At 42.2% G+C, this 16,580-nt stretch overlaps 1 protein-coding gene across 1 annotated transcript in view; it reads right to left on the bottom strand.

Annotated features, from left to right (window-relative positions):
• The window catches only part of SPATA9 (spermatogenesis associated 9), a 39,964-nt gene that overhangs the window by 16,009 nt on the left and 7,375 nt on the right, over positions 1 to 16,580 (bottom strand). Inside the window, exons 3-7 of the mRNA XM_006019712.3 lie at positions 13,125 to 13,231; positions 10,875 to 12,167; positions 8,918 to 8,971; positions 3,381 to 3,394; positions 3,266 to 3,340 (exon numbers count right to left, since the gene is read on the bottom strand). Coding sequence (XP_006019774.2) covers positions 3,266 to 3,340; positions 3,381 to 3,394; positions 8,918 to 8,971; positions 10,875 to 12,167; positions 13,125 to 13,231 — 1,543 coding nt within the window. The remainder of the gene's footprint in view (positions 1 to 3,265; positions 3,341 to 3,380; positions 3,395 to 8,917; positions 8,972 to 10,874; positions 12,168 to 13,124; positions 13,232 to 16,580) is intronic.

Raw genomic sequence — 16,580 nt, 5'->3', positions numbered from 1 at the left:
GACAGGTTACAGGGGTGGGCAGATGAGAACAGGATGGGTTTCAACACTGATAAGTGCAAGGTACTGCACCTGGGGAGGAAGAACCAGCAGCATACCTACAGGCTGGGGAACTCCCTTCTTGTCAGTGCAGAGGCAGAAAAGGATCTGGGAGTCGTTATTGATGCCAAAATGAACATTGGCCGACAGTGTGGGGACGCGGTCAGGAAGGCCAACCGTACCTTGTCATGCATCCACAGATGCATCTCAGGCAGGTCCAAGGAGGTGATCCTCCCCCTCTATGCAACACTGGTCAGGCCGCAGTTGGAGTACTGCATCCAGTTCTGGGTGCCGCACTTCAGAAGGGATGTGGACAACATGGAGAGGGTCAAAGGGAGGGCCACCCGCTTGATCAGGAGTCAGCAGGGCAGGCCCTACGAGGAGAGGTTAAGGGACCTGGACCTGAACCTGTTCAGCCTCCACAAGAGGGGATCTAGTGGACGTTTACGAACTGGTCAGGGGGGACCAGCAGGCATTTGGGGAGTCCCTGTTCACCCAAGCACTACCAGGAGTGACAAGAAATAACAGTCACAAGCTGGCAGAGGGTAGATTTAGGCTAGATATGAGGAGGCACTTCTTCACTGTCAGGGCAGCTAGGATCTGGAACCAACTTCCAAGAGAAGTGGTGCTGGCTCCTACCCTGGGGGTCTTTAAGTGGAGGCTGGATGAACACCTCGCCGGGGTCGTTTGACCCCAGTACTCTTTCCTGCCCATGGCAGGGGGTCGGACTTGATGATCTGCTCAGGTCCCTTCCAACCTTACCAACTATGAAACTATGAGTGTCCCAGGAGGGTAGCAGGAGGCTTCAGAAGCCTACCTGAGTGTGAGGAACTCCTCACTACATCCTATGTATAATAGGGTGGATAGGATCATTAGGGTTTACTGGTGTAAGACTTGAAAAGTATTGGCCTCCCCCAGCTTTGTTAACACTCTATCAGCCTAGAGCAGAGGTTCTCAAACTTTTTTTTTGCAGACCACTTGAAAATTGCTGAGGGTCTCGGTGGACCACTTAATAAACTTTTTTTTGTTCTACAAATCAAAGCACACAACTCATATTTTAATATCAGCAGTCTTACCTTACAAGTACAGATACTCTTGATTGTTCTGCAACCTTTCCGCGGACCACCTGAATGGACCTCACGGACCAGTGGTGGTCCATGGACCACAGTTTGAGAATCTCTGGCCTACAGCACTGCATAGGTATCAAACTCTGACACTGTGATTAACTTACAGAAATCAATGAAGAAACAAATAATCTAAACTGGCTTGAATAAGGCTATTCCACTCCCTAATCTGAATCCAGATTAGGACCCACTTAAACCAGGTGGCTGTAGTAGGGCCCTTTGTCTCTGCATGACTCTATACAGTTGTCAGGGGTTAGCAACCTATGGCCTGCAGGTTGGGCTTAGCCTGGGAAGTAACTGGATCTGGGCCTGTGATACAGCCCAGTCAGCAGCATGCGACTCACCCCAGCACATCCCTTCTCCACTCTGTACCATGCTACCAAACCCCTCCACAGCCCTTCCTGCTCTCTTCCTCCCCTAGGCAGGTGATGCTTACTGGAAGTGAGCTCTCTCTCTGCCCACCTGTCCCCCCACCTATGGCAAGCACTAGAGGTAAGCTTTCTTCCTCCCTCCCTCCCCTGCCCTGTCTTCTGACATCAGTAGCCACCTAGTTCCCCCTTCTCCCCTACCGGAGGGCAGTGGTGGCCTGTAGCGCAGTTGGCTTGCAAGCACCTGGCCCATTGCTCCAAAAGGTTGCAGACCTTGGTCTATGTCATTCTGTGGTCTGGTGCAATAGAGACCCCTATTCCTTCCTGAGCAATCAAAATCACTGTGTACCCCAACAGTTCTTGAGAGTTTACCAGGTCCCTTCTGGGCCAACATGGTGTCCCTTCCAAGCCTGTGTCACTCCCTGCACAATGTGGGTCATGGTCCAAACAACTCATGACCAGAAAGGGAAAAGAATTCCTCCACTATGTCTCCCCTCGAGTGTGGCTATCCAGAGCCATTCCTGCCTTTTTGGCTGCTAACAAGACCTTGCACTAGGCCTCAGTCCTGATGTATCACTACTAAATGGGCCAGATGTTGAGCAGTCCCCATGGTTATCTTAGCTTAAAGGGATGTGTCTATTTTAGGTGCCACTGAGATCTCAAAACCCTAGCTCACCATGCCACCTAATGCTGTCAGCCTCTTAAGTTTCTGCTGATGGACATGTGCAAAACCAACTGAATCTTGATGGCATCAAGCAATTCTGAGTCTAACCCTGACTAGGATTAAAAAAGTAGGCATTCCTTTGCCTATACCAGAGACTCACAACCTTTTTAGACTCAAGACAACCCTTGATTAACTCATGTCACCCCTTGGAAAATGCCAGTTTCAAATTTTCACTTGTTTTTTAACAAAAGAAAAATAACAGAGCAATGCTTCTATTGCAGAAAACTCAGAAGGGCCGCAACAGGTAAGAATGCTTTTTTAACACTATGGATTCCTATTAGAAATCTCTGGATTTATCTTGTGAATCTTGTTTGCATACCTAACAGTGCCATTGTGTGGCACCCCACAGCACCCTTGAAAAGATCACAGGGCACCATGGTTGAGAATCACTGGGCTATACATTAGAGCAGGGATTTGAAACCAGCTTTCCGCATGTTTTCTAAGCTCCAGGCTATGAGGTCACTCATGCAAATATTAACTGGGTCAAACAGGGCTCATTTTACACAAAATTGAACATCTTAAAAGAAGAGTAACAAACCCCCCAATATAATAACCTATGGCCTTAGAAGAGGGATTTTAACTTGTCTGTGATAGCCTAGGAGAGTGCTCTAACATTGGGTTATAAAGAATGAAGGGACCATTTCCTACAACTTGTGTTTTGTGTATATTCTTACTTGATAGGTCTATTCTGAAAATGCCTGGGCCTGGAGGTATATAACCTAATTTGAGAATGCCACCAGGCTTCAAACAGCAAATTCCTGTGTAAATCCAGTACTAGGTGCTTAAACATCTTTGAGGATCTGTGCCTTCAAGTCCTTTTCTGACTTGATGATAAGGTATTTTATCTTGGAATATTGGCCAACAACTGATCTGAGTTAGCCAAGAGAGTGCAAGTTATTTACCTCAAGGAAAAATAACTTATGGCAGATAAAACACATTTTGTTTGGTTTTGAAACACCAGAAGGAGAAAATCTGTTGTCAGAGTGTTAATGACAGTAAAACAGACCCCTTACCTGGTTTAATGGTTTCCATTTTACTATGTTTGGAAGTTCATCCTTAATGTCATCTATAATGTCCACAGCTATTCTCTGGAGAACATAAGCTGGGATGAAAGCAGCAATTTAAGACTGAAATCAAAATCTCTGAATAAAACAAAAGAATGGCAAGGGTGGGACAGGAAAGGAATAATAAGAGTCTCATAAATAAGATCACATACCTTGTCCAGCAAATCTATTTATCACCTGTCCACATAGCCACCCAATTGGCTTAATAGGCATGTTGGATCTGGGATGAGTTCCCTCCAGTTCTCAGATACCGCCAATGACTAACCTAACTGGTTTCTTATATCACAAATGACTCAACACATCCACATCACTGTAACCACACAGGGAGCCTTTATGACAGCACAGTTGATCGCTTAGATACCTGCTTAGCTTCTGATGCATACATGTAGCATCTACAATATATTATTTCCTAAGAAATCATGCAACTTCTCAGAAGCTGTAAGGTAAATAGTCACATTTCCTGTAGATCCTTTATGAAGAAAGTGTTTTACATCCTGCTCTTTTACTATTTTGTTAGCAAGGTAAAGGTACAAAGCCAGATCTGGACAAGCAAGGCTATTACATATGACTAGGTGGCTTTGTTCTACTAACAGTCCAGCACGTTCAGAAGAATGTTTGATTAAATCTGTGGGTGAGTGGCATAATCCCCATGTCACAGTTTCCATTTTACAGTATGGAAACCAAGGTAGAAATTATGTTAGTTAATTTGGGGTCTGAGTTAAGAGGAAAAAAAACAGAACTCAAGTCTGAAAATAAAAATTAATGTTTGCCATGTACCCAAACCAAGTCCTAAAATCTCACTTCAAAATAAAGGCAAAAGGGAGCCCAAAATTCCTGACTTGGAAACTAAGTAAAACAGCTGGCTTCTTGTCTCCATGTTCAAGATCAGGGATTGGCAATGCTTTTTGGCAGGAGGCAGGTATAACCCAGTTTAGGTATGAAGTAGGCCAGCATTAAGACCCAGCCACCAGACTGCAGTGAGATGGCGCAAGCAGAGCTACCCTCTGCTGAAGCCCTCTGTGCCCAGCTGTGGTGCTATGTATCAAAAAGCCCCTCACTACCAAATGCTACAGCTCTCCAGGCTGGATCCAGCCCATGGGCCCCAGGTTGCCAAACCCTGTTTGAGATAAAAATATTCAGTTCAAGTCTTTAGCTTCTTTTGTACCATACTTGTTCTGGAAAATAAGTGGGCTTCAGCTGCTTATGGTTTCTGGTGTATCTGTCTCCCAGACAAGGAATCCTGGAGCTCTCAGATCAGCTCTCCAAGTGAACAGCATGTTGTGTCACAGACCAATGCTCGAAAATATGACTGGAGCCATTAAAGGCAGCAATAAGATTCAAATAGTTCTCATTATACCTGCATTGGTTTAACAGACTGCCAATATTAGGAAATACCAGAAACTGAGGATTGCTATATTTCTCTACTATGGATGTTTTTTAAGGACTTTAAATGAAGGTACTTTGCAAACTTGCATTTGGGAACTGTCAGGTAAGGTACAACAAAGCCATAGGAAAAGTACAGTCTGAAGAACTGTTGCAAGACTGTCTCGTTACCTGCCACTGGACTCATGAAGACAACTGTGTGGGTTAAGAATTTTGTCCATTTATTAATTCAAATCTCTACCCGTTTTATCAGTAACTGCCTGTCCTAACCTCTGATAACATCTGACAAACTCTCAAACTAGATGAATTAAAAACTCCATTAGAACAATGCCTGGGTAGCAACAAATATATAGCAACTAACAGCGTTACTACCAGTCTCCCACTGTTTTCAGTGGACCTTTTCTTATACCATTAGGGTTTCAGTTTCAGGCATCTTTCCTAAAAACAAGTGTAGAAATATCCCACTATATTCATGGCTTATTGCTTACTTGTTGAAGACTTCCTAAGAAAGGATTTAATATGCTGTACCAAAACTCTTGTTGGCATCTAAGGAAAACTGACTTGTCACATGTAATCGTCTTTTTTTTTTAATTTATATTTGAAGATAGCCAACATAACACTGTCACAGACTCACCCAATACCCTGTGGAGCCCCAAGCTTCTCCTCACTATCCCAGTGCTTGTCTAAAGGAAAAGACCAAGGTTTTCCCTGGGATAACGCCTTATCCCTGTGTAAGCCTCTGCTCTGCTGCCCTGTACTGGACTCCACAGATGCAATAAGGGGAATCTTTGCTGACTCTAGGTGTTTTCTCCTTGGGTCATGACAGAGCCTTCCTTCAGTCCCCCTCTCTGCAAAGTACCACCTGCCCTGAGATCACACTTTACCACAGGCAACCAAACAACAAAAGGATTTATTATACCAAAGAAAAGAATCATACAGGAAAAAACAACCACATAATTTGAAGACAGAACAAAAAAACGTTTCTTATCCTCTCATCTGCTACAACCTATCAGAGAATCCTATCAGTCTTTCCAGAGATTAGCTTTCCTGCTAACCCTGCCGAGTCCTGACCACTAGGGTCAGGGACTCTCATCTCAAGCCTTGGGATAATCTAAAGATCACTACTACCTCACAAATAGATCTTAAATACCTCCAAAGCAGCACCCCTCAACCAGCTTTGTTCACTTTGTTGAAAAGTTTCAGCATTCTGCAGAAAATTCTTCCTTCCTGGGACACCTGTAAGTCTCCTACCTAATGGCCCATTTCCTTGAGATGCCTTTGCTACGGGCTGATTTTTACCATTACAGGCAGACAGCATCTTGGATGCCATTCCAATAATAGCCTTTTCTGCCTGTGTTTAGGAGTGGCAATTGTTCTTGCTCTAGTAACAAACTAAGCAAGAGATGCTTGAAAGCTTCACCTTCTCTCTTTTCCTTAGACAGACATTCCTCAGTTCCTTTGATATAACAGCTCTTAATCAGAGATCTGGACATAACCTTTACCTAAACTATGTCCCCAAAATGTACAAACGCATGCAGACAGCAAAACATAATTGACGCAGTGATAAAAGTGACATACATGAATACAGGGCATTTGGTCCCTGAAAGCTTGTCCAGTTCTCCTACCCATAGTTTGTCCAGTAAAAGATATCACAAAACATCCTAGGTTCTGACATTTCCTGGACTATCATGACTACAATACTCCAACTGTACTATCTTAAAGGCATAGTTTAAGTCAAATTAAGTGGTTACTTTATGCTAGAACAGCTTGGTTCAATTGTTTGCACCTCATTCAGACTTATTACATTGCTATTTATAGCAGGAAGATGCAATTAATCAATCAAGTCACTTGCCCTGAGTGCTGTGCAGAGGAGTCTAATGTTGAGTTTTTTAAATTGAAACGGTGGGGTTTTATTTTTCTGTCACTGTTACAGCGAAGGGGCCCGATCATTGTTTTCCCTGGCAGAGAATGCACCTGGCCAGAGGGTGAGCTGACAGCAGGCTGAGCGGCCCCTGAGCTACTGGGGCCCCTGGTGTCGTTGCCGCCCACCCCGCTTCAACTCTTCCCTGACCCCAAGCTGGGGCAGCACCTGGCCCGCTAACAGTCTGCCCAGGTGGCGCCGCCACAGTGGAGGGAAGGAACCAGGGCCCCCCCCGCAGCTTAAGGGCTGTTCAGCTCGCTGGCAGCTCACCCTCCCGGCTGCAGGAGAAGTGGGCAGGGTCCGCCAAAAAAAGAAAAGGATCAGGCCCCTTGTCACTTCTGCCTTCAGTACGTGCCTGCTGAAGGTAGAAGTGGTGAGGGCCTGATCCTTTCCCTCCGCAGAGCCTACCCACCTCTTCTGCAGCTGCGGGGTGAGCTGACTAATAACTGCAATGCATCGCTGCAAGCTGAACTACATTGGCAGGTAGTTTAGTTTGCAACAATGCAAACTCATTTAAAACCCCCAAAACTCTTGCAAGTGTAGTGTGATGCCATTAAGCCACGCAAAGTGACATTTTCATCACATGTACATGGTAATAGTGTCATGTGCACAAGCACCAATACTCTTTGTTCTGGCTGAGCAGTACTCAAGTTGGCCTGGAAGGAAAAGATGGGAACAAAGAATGAGCAATATCATTCTGGGAAGTCAACTTCACAACTACACCCAGTTGATCATGTCCCAAAGCGGTCATTTTAGCAGCTGCTCATCACACCCGTATTTCAGTAGCATATGCTTCTGCATCAAAAACGACAACAGTTTACTCATGGCACATAGCCATGGGTCATCCTCAGAGCACTGCTCATCTTAGTCCCTGAAAAAGGCACAAGTCCCCTGGAAAATATAACAATGTACTCAAGTAAATGAAGATAGTGTTTACATATCATGACTTCAGAGGAATGAATTAACTTTGCGCACACAACTTTAATTTCAACATTTTTAAATTTCTTTGAGTACTTAATTTTGAAACCTTAACATTAACAGACTTTTTTTGTATAATTTCATAGGTGAAAAAAATCAAACAACTGAAAGAAATATGTTACATGAAATACTACCAACACCTACATGGTACATGAGCAGTTTTGAAACTTTTAGATCCCAGCACAGACCTGTGCTAGTTGAACAAATGAAATAAACAGGTAGTAGTAGGTGGTAATCCTCTATGTAGAACAGCACTAGGAGGAGATGAAATGTCTACTATAACACTGGCTTTCAGTTATTTGCTGACCACAAAGGAATGGTAACACTCAAGAACCTTGGGTTCAATTCTAGGTCTTAAAGGCCAGGGTGCACAAGTACTTGCATAAGTAAACCAAGCAGAATTAATCCTCTTGGGGCTGATAACAGGTGTAACTAATGTTTCCTAGTAATTTAACCAAAACATATATTTACTTTTAAAAGGAAATATTCAACTAGCCCATAAAAACTACAATTTGTAACAGAAGCATCATGTCAGCATTCAAATCCATAAAATGTTTGGCCTCTATAATAATTGAGGCATAGTCAGCAAAATGTTTCCTGTAGTGAAGGAGTTAAACTTTTATTTTAACAAGCATATTTGAACATGCACAACAATGAAGACATAGTACAGCACTATGCCAAAATAATACAACTGTAAAATATAAACAGGAGAATGAAAAAAACCCACACAACCATAAATTAATAGATTTCACTAGAACAGGAAGAAATCAGAAAAAAATCTGCAAAAATGCTTCTTAAAGGCCTTAATAAAATTGAAAAACAAAATCCCAGAAACAACAAAATAAGAGACATGCCAAGAATGGAGAACATCTTGTCAGTCCACTGAAATATAAATGGCTCACATTTTTGTTTATAATTACCATCTTCATCTGCCACATTTCCAAGTGTTTGTGCTCATTATTAGATTCTTTAAAATTTTGCACCATTATTTTTATTGATCAGAATTTAGTTTAAAAGTATTGATACTGCTTATCACTTATGATGTTACGCAAGAGGATTTCCCTCCAACACATCTAAAATATCATTTAAACTATGCTCAAGGGAGCTCAGAAATTCTTGTTGTTGTTTATCTAAATAGCTAGTTACGTTACATCCTAACCACGTATCAAATACATGATACCCAATTCCAAAGCCATCTGGCACCACTGGCCCAAATCCACCAAGATGTACTGCAGGACTGTGTAATGTACTAGTTGAAAGGATATTATGATTTATTCTCTGATAGGCTGAGTCGAGAAAAAATTCAGGCATATGTTCACCTTTGGATGCTGCAAGATGTTTCAGTGCAAATAAGTGGCGATCAAATCCTTTGCCTATAAAACCAAAAAAGTTCATAATGCATTATGAATACAGAGAACATATAACGTTATTAATCAAGTACAACATACAGAACCTTCCTTTAAACTTTTAGATTCAAATAGTTTAAAACAGTATCAGTATGCTCTAATATTTTATTTCATTTTAATTGATGAGCTATTTATTGTTTTGTCTTAGTTAAAATAGGAGAGACATACAATGTTACATTCAAAATTGACACTGTCATATGTTTCTTACTCATAATGACCTAACGAGCATCATCCTTGTTCAGATAGTTCTGCAGACATCAAAAGAAGGTACTGTGTACCCAGCAATCCAAATACAGTAACAACATCTAACTAGGCTGTTTAAGGAGTTAGGAGCTTACCTTTGAATACTCATGTTTTTATTTTCCCCAGAAACTCCACAGGCTTATTTTGTCATAGCATTACTAACATGTAATTATTTTTTAAAGTTCTAAAAATAAAAGGAATGTTAAAAACATCACATATAAAGTCCAAATTATATTCTGTTTATAAGAACCCTAACTGAACATGAAGCACTTCCCCATATATTTCTGTCTTCTCTTGGTTGCTGGGATATTGCTCAGAAACATTTAGTTCAAAAGGAAAACAAAATGACTTGCAGTGGAAATCCGGGTATATTAGTCACTACACAGAACTATGATGCTTGACAAAGAAATGTGATGGGGACATGTCCTGAGGAATTTCTAACTTGAAGAATAAACAAGGAACAGCTCTCCCTACATGAATTTCATATCCAAATACCTCAGGGCACTTCTTTATTTGCTCCAGGGGTGGGGGAAGGGGAGCAGTGCTTTAATTAGAGTGGCTCTTTGAAGTGCCACTGCATCTTGTGTATCAGTGTCCCCACACTTAAAAATGGCATCAAGGGCTTGTTTGACAAGCCATTTTTAAACCCGGGTATGCTGATACTTGAGATGCAGGAGGCTGTTGGAGCATGGTAATTACAGCGCATTGGAATAATCTCTGCACTTGTGTACAGGCACCCACAGTGCTTAACTCTCAGTATTTTGCTTCTGCTTCTACATATTTTTATGATTTTTCCTTTTATCTATTGGTAAATGTCATCTCCTTCCTATATATTCTATGTTTCCTCTTCCCCCATCCCTTATTTTTTGCCACTCTTCGCTAGTTTTTTATACAGCATGTGAAGAAAACAGAACTATAGTTCTTAAACAGTGAATGGACAGCACAGAGAACAGGATCTCTTAAAAGTGTCCTGCAGGAGGGACATGGGAAAAATGAGCTGGAACCTTTCTTGCTTCTTAGTAATTTAACGTTTCCTCTCTCTCCGGTTCAAAAATGTTATGTTGTGTTGCTGGGGGAAAATGTTGGCTTTGATTTTTGCCCCTTTGTACATTCAAAATTTAGATTGCATTTATCACCAAAAATTACATGGCAAGTGGAACAAGGGACTGAAAGATGGACAACTGAGAATAGAGGGTACTTTCAGTTAGATTTCAAAGAATCTGTTTTTGTTAACATTTATTTAACTTAAGTGTAAAACTAAGTTGAATGAAACTTCATTAACGAATCAAAAAATCTAGTTCCTTCAGTTCACATTTAGCTTCTAAAACTGAATGTCTTCCATGATACTTGGTAAGTCATACAGCAAATCAGAATTGATATTCTTGATATTTTAAAGCTAAAAATAAGCAAAATTCACCTTTAAAAATGCCACGGTTCCTGACACTCTACAGGTCATGAGGAAATGAAAACAGCAGAACCACACATTAAAAAATTCATTTGTAGCTGCATTTGTAACAGCAGGGATCAGGATCGTGACTTATATCTACAAAAAAGGACCAATTCTGAAAGTTCCTTGGATATCAAAACCTTAGATAGAAGTAATATATCATATGGGTATGGAACTAACCTAATGCAGCTTCCAGCTGTAGCCGTCTGTGGTACTTTGAACATTTGTCAATCAAGTCTCTCAGTTCTGCCACAGCGCGTTTGCTCCGTTCTTCAACAAACGCACGAGAACACTGTTGTGACAGTACAGATGTAGGTCGAATTGTTTCTGTACGGCCATGTTTAAAAGCAGCCGTGCTACATGCTTCATAACAAGAAACCATTTTTCCATACTGTCGATAAGCAGTTATCTGACATGCAAGCTGAAAAACAGCATCTGGACTCAGCTTTTGCTTCACTATAAATTCTTTTCCAAACTTCTGGAATCTGAACTGTCTCACAAACATTTTCTGCTTTGTTTTATCAAATTTCATACGTGCTGTATTTATAGCAGATTTTACTGAATCATTCAATTTAAACTCCAGTCTCTCACACTTTACAGCACTTAGTGCAGACTGTGGTACAACAGCTGGATGCCTTGTACTGTTTCTATGTACTTCATTAGCAAAACGAAGGACTGCAACTCCATCTCCCCAAGAATGTTCAAAGTTTATCCCTGCAGTGCCATCAGAAGTGACAATCAAACTAAAAGATTTGTCAAACCAGCGATTGAAACCATTTCCATGAAGCATGCAATGTGAAAGCTCATCATCATCCTTTGGGGAACTATTATCTAAACATAGGCAAAAGACTGCACTATCAATTTTCATTAAGTTTTCTTCATTACCCACTTCGATAAGCTGTTGTCTTACTTTTGCCCAAGTATTTCTGTCTTCGGTGGTTAAATAACAAAGGGAAGATTCAGGCAAGTGATCTGCATCTTGCAAAATATAAAGCAAATGAGCCTTAATTTCAGATGGATGCAGAATGTTACCAAGATGATCCAAAACATCAAAAATATAAAAGTGACCATTTCTCATTACCAACAAATGTCTTGCACATTCATTTGTAAACAGTTCATCTTTGTTTAATTTAGGAATTCTGGAACTGTTGAAGAGACACTTGTACTGTGACATATCTAGTGGATATGCATTTACCAGAAGTGCTCCATACCAAGCCACAGAAGATGGAAGAAAGCGAATGAAGTGTTTGAAGGGCCTACTCTTGCTCCATTTGGGGTTGACATAATATATATCCGGCCGTAAACAGTTACTCCTTAGAGAGTTGAGAAATTTTATGGATGATACTACCAAATTTGTAGCTCTCAGTAGCTGTTTGTTGTATGCTTCTTTTGGATCAGGAGTTAAACAAATAAAAGGGTTGAAGTTTAAAACAACAGGTTCTCTGGCAGATAGATACATATCAAACCAAGGACCTACAAAACATAAAAGTAAAAACTCAATGCATAACAATATAATTTTAGCATGTTGATATATATATTTTACATATTTACATATAGCATCTAGTCACTTTACTGAATTATTTCAGTTTCAAATTAGTAAAAAAAGTCAAAGCAAAAAATAATGAGTACTCTTAAAAATATACAAGCATAAGGAGTTTTTTTTAAAAGGCAACCCATTTCTTTTTAATTTCAATTTCCATTGTAAATCTAAACTTTTAGAAGGACATGTCATTGTACTAAACACGGAATAAGTAAATACATATTAGGTAACTCTCCTGAAATCTGTGAAGTGACACCAGGAATTGAATTCATCCCAAGTTATAAAGCTCCCAATCCTCTGGTTCTGAGATACCAAGGTAACAGTTGCCATAGAAATACCTATGCTAGAATGCAAAGCTTGTGTTTATCTATTTCCCAAACAATCTATATCAAATACTAGCTTTGGCAGTAGAGGACTAGGAATGAAGACCAATATTTTCTGAGGAAAGTAAGAAAGAGGGTCTCTGCCATAGCAAAAGACACCCCATGTTATACAGTATCTTTCCTTACACACAGCCTGGGAAGACGGAGGACCCAGACTTTCAGAAAGTAGATTAGGGAACAGGGTGAGGGACTAGTTATCTAAGTAGAGGGGGCTGCTAGAGTGTTATAGGACCTTATCTCTGAAAGAGAGAAAGTCCAACATTAAGTTGTAAAGAAAAGTACCAACTCAAATAAAATATTTTAAATTAACAAGACAAATTAGTTGAAATGTTGCTATTAAAGTCAAATAAAAATTTAACCATCTTAATAGAAAAGTAGAGTAACTGCTAAACAGAAGCAGAAAAAGCAATCCAAGCATTTCAATAGCAAGTTTCAACAGGGAGTCATGATTCTGTTAAAAACAAAATATCTGAACTATGAGGATGGTAAGAAAATGGAAAAACAAACCTGATATATAACTCGTATACTTATTCTTTTTATCTAGGTCAACAAGATCTTGGTGTAACTGCTTGCCTATTCCTTTTTGAAACTCCTTGGCAATTCTTTCTGTATTTCTACAACATTGAAAAGTCTTTTATTATAATATATAGTAATTAAAAATAACTTTGGCAATTGTATATTTCGTTCAAGTGTTATGCCTTTTATCATATAGTTCAATCTGTAATGAGAACTCTCACGAGAATTGTTTTTTTTGTTTGTATATTCCTAAGTACGTGGCCCTGACTTACTGTTGGAGCCTTTACAACAATACAAATAAAACATAATAAATAGGGGTGCACCAATGGAAATTTGGGGGGCTGATATTGATAGCCAATTTTTAAGCAGGCATATTGGCCATTACTGATCCAACTTCCGATACAGCTGCATCCAGTTGGTAAGTCTGTTGTGGTGGCTGGAGAAGGGGGAGGAAAGGAGTGTGTGTGTGGGGGAGGCGCAAATCAATGCCCCCCGCGGTGAGGGAGGGAGTAGGACAGGGGCCAGGGTAGGCGCTGCCCAGCCGGGGCAAGGTGGGGTGCAGGATGGAGCCGCGGCTCGTCCAAGGAGGGCATGCAGCTCCCCTGTGACATGCACCCTGGGAGGGCATGGACTCGGGGGGGCAAGTGTCCCCGGATTTCAGCAGGGAAGGGCAGGGCAAGCTGCAGCTGCAAACAGAGCTGGGGGCTGCGCCGGACTGTTGCCAGTGGGGTTAGGGCTGGGCTGCGCTGCAGCCCCACCCCCCAACTCCCTCCCAGCACTGCTGCTGCCTGCCCCAAGTGCAGAGCAGCCCAGCCCTATCCCCCACAACTGCAGCCTGCCCTGCCCCGTGCTGATCTGGGGCACATGCGCCGCCCCCCGCCGTGCCCTCCTGGGTTGCGTGCAGTGGTGAGAGCTGCTCCCCTTTCCCACACCCCATGGACGAGCCGTGGCTCCATTCCGCACCCCATTCCACCCTAGCTGGGCAGCGCCTACCCCAGCCCCCAGCCCTACTCACTCCCTCACTGTGGGGGGCACTGATCTGTCCCCTCCAGACCCTTTCCCTTACCCCTCCCCATCTACCACAACAGACTTACCAGCTGGCTGCAGCTCTCTAAGCTGCTGGGCTGTGCTCCTCGCTGCAGCATGCTGCGCTACAGCTGCGCGCACAGGCATTTATCGGCCAAATTTTCTGCCACAACAGGCCGATTTCTGATATAGTCAATTTTCTTTATATTGGTGCTGATCCGATATTAGACCATGCATCAGCGTACCTCTAATAATAAATAACAATGACTACTACTTTGTAAAATATATGAATAGTAATTACTACTACTAATAGCAATCACAAGTTCAACAACAATACACAAATTATACAGGGAACAGGTAATTTCACCTTCTTGAAGTCAGCTTAGACTACTCAATTCTCCTGGCCCATGAACTTTACATTTAATTTGCTGATAAAATTAGGTAACAATTATGGTAACACTCATACAGACCAAAGCAAAAGTTCAAGAAAAGCTCCGGTGAAGCTAGCGGAAATCATATTAAGACCAGATTAAGAAGTCCTGCTCCAAGATTTATGAGGTTCCAAGCTAAAGCTCTAGTCCTTTTGAAATCTAAGAATACAAGTTTCAATTGGGAGCCAATTTTACCTTCAACTGTATTGGTGAAACCTCAACAGACTCTTGGCAGATTAAGCAGATAGACAATTTATTACTTGTCATGACCAAAAAAAGCTTGAACATGCAACTTAAAATGGATATTAAGAATAAGCTGAGAATCTATAAGAAATGAAAGAAGAGATTGATCAACAATGAGAGCTATCTTTCAGAGGTCAGAAAATACAGAAATAAAATGTACGTAGCCAAAGGTTTGAGCTGGATTTTGCCAGCAAAGTTAAGATGAACATCAAAATGTTCTTCAGTTACATAAATAAGAAAGAATGAGAGGGAAGATGGAGGAAGTGGGACCACAATAAATTTCGGGGAAAATGAAGACTAAGGGTAAACTAGGTGTCACTCAGGTACCGAATAAATACAGTAAAAGCCATGTTATCCAGCACCTTACAAACCAGCATACTCTATTAACTGGCATGCTGGCTTGTAAGGTAAAAGCAAAACCAGAAGTGCCCACCATGGTACTTCCAGTTTCACTAAGCCCCCACAGCCTGGGGCAAAGCAGCCTGCGCTGCCAAGCCCCCACAGCCCAGGGCATAGCAGCCTGTGTGGGGCCCCGCTTCCTATTCCCTCTGGCACACAGATGCAGCAGGAGGGGTGGCAGCACACTGGACACAGCAGGAGAGGTGGCGGCCAGAACAGGCAAAGGTAACCAGCATATTTGGTTACCCAGAACCCCCCATTCCATATGGGTGCCGGATAACAAAGCTTTTGCTGTACTTTGCTTTATTCTCTAAGATGGCACTATAAATGAAGATAATGGTAGGTACCAAGGGGAAATGAGGATATGATAATGGAAATTAATGGAACAAAACCTTAGATCTCTCTGCAATGAAACTGGAGGACTCAGGGGGCAAAAAATATACATCTCAAGAACCGATACTTGAAATAGCAACTCCTGTTGCATGAGTCTTCAGTGAATCTATTAATTTGGAGATAGTACCCTATGCTTGGAAAACAGTAAACACACTGCCAGTATTCAGTAACAAAAGAAAGTGACAGATGCAATTACACGCCAGTTAGTTTGATTTCTGAATTATGCAAGATCTCAGTGCAGATACTGAAGTTAGGAATAATCAAGAATATTAAAGGGGGGAAAAACAGGCAAAATGCAACATAGTTCTATCCATGGCAAAGCATGCCATGCAAGTCTAATATCCTTTTTTGACAGGGTAACTGACCTCTTGGATAAATGCAATCCAGTGGACAAATCCATCTAGATTAAGCATATCATCTGATTCTGTGCCCTGTGGGAAATTACCAGTTAAAATTAAACGAATGGGGATTAATACTATAATTGTAAGGATAAGAAACTGGCTGAAAGGGAGCCTCAAGGTCAAAGGTCCTCTGGAGTTAAATCAGGGGTGGGCAATTATTTTGAGTGGAGGGCCGCTTACCCAATTTGGGCAGGCTGTTGAAGGCTGCATGGGTAGCCCCGCCCCTTGACAGGTGCCCCACCCCCTGGTCACCATCTTGGGACCAATGTCCCAATATCTTGGGACCAATGTCTCAGGGCCAGCACTGGTGGGGCCCAAAGTAGGGCACAGGCTGGCAGGGGTCCGTGGAGCTGGGCTGGGCTGCATCAGCAGGGAGTGGGGAGCTGGCCCGGCACCATAGAGCCCCTGCCAGCTGGGACCCCACGCTCCTGCTGCCCTTTTCTGGGCCCCACCGGCATTGGTCCCGGGACACTGGTGCAGGCCCTGTGCTCCCACTGGCTCCCCGCCCGCTCACACCCAATGCCCCCCAGCCCCATGGTACAGGCAGGGGGGCG

The sequence above is a fragment of the Alligator sinensis genome, unplaced genomic scaffold (assembly GCF_000455745.1).
Source record: "Alligator sinensis unplaced genomic scaffold, ASM45574v1 scaffold223_1, whole genome shotgun sequence".
NCBI classification, from domain to species: domain Eukaryota; kingdom Metazoa; phylum Chordata; order Crocodylia; family Alligatoridae; genus Alligator; species Alligator sinensis.
This window is presented reverse-complemented; position numbering and strand designations above follow the sequence as displayed.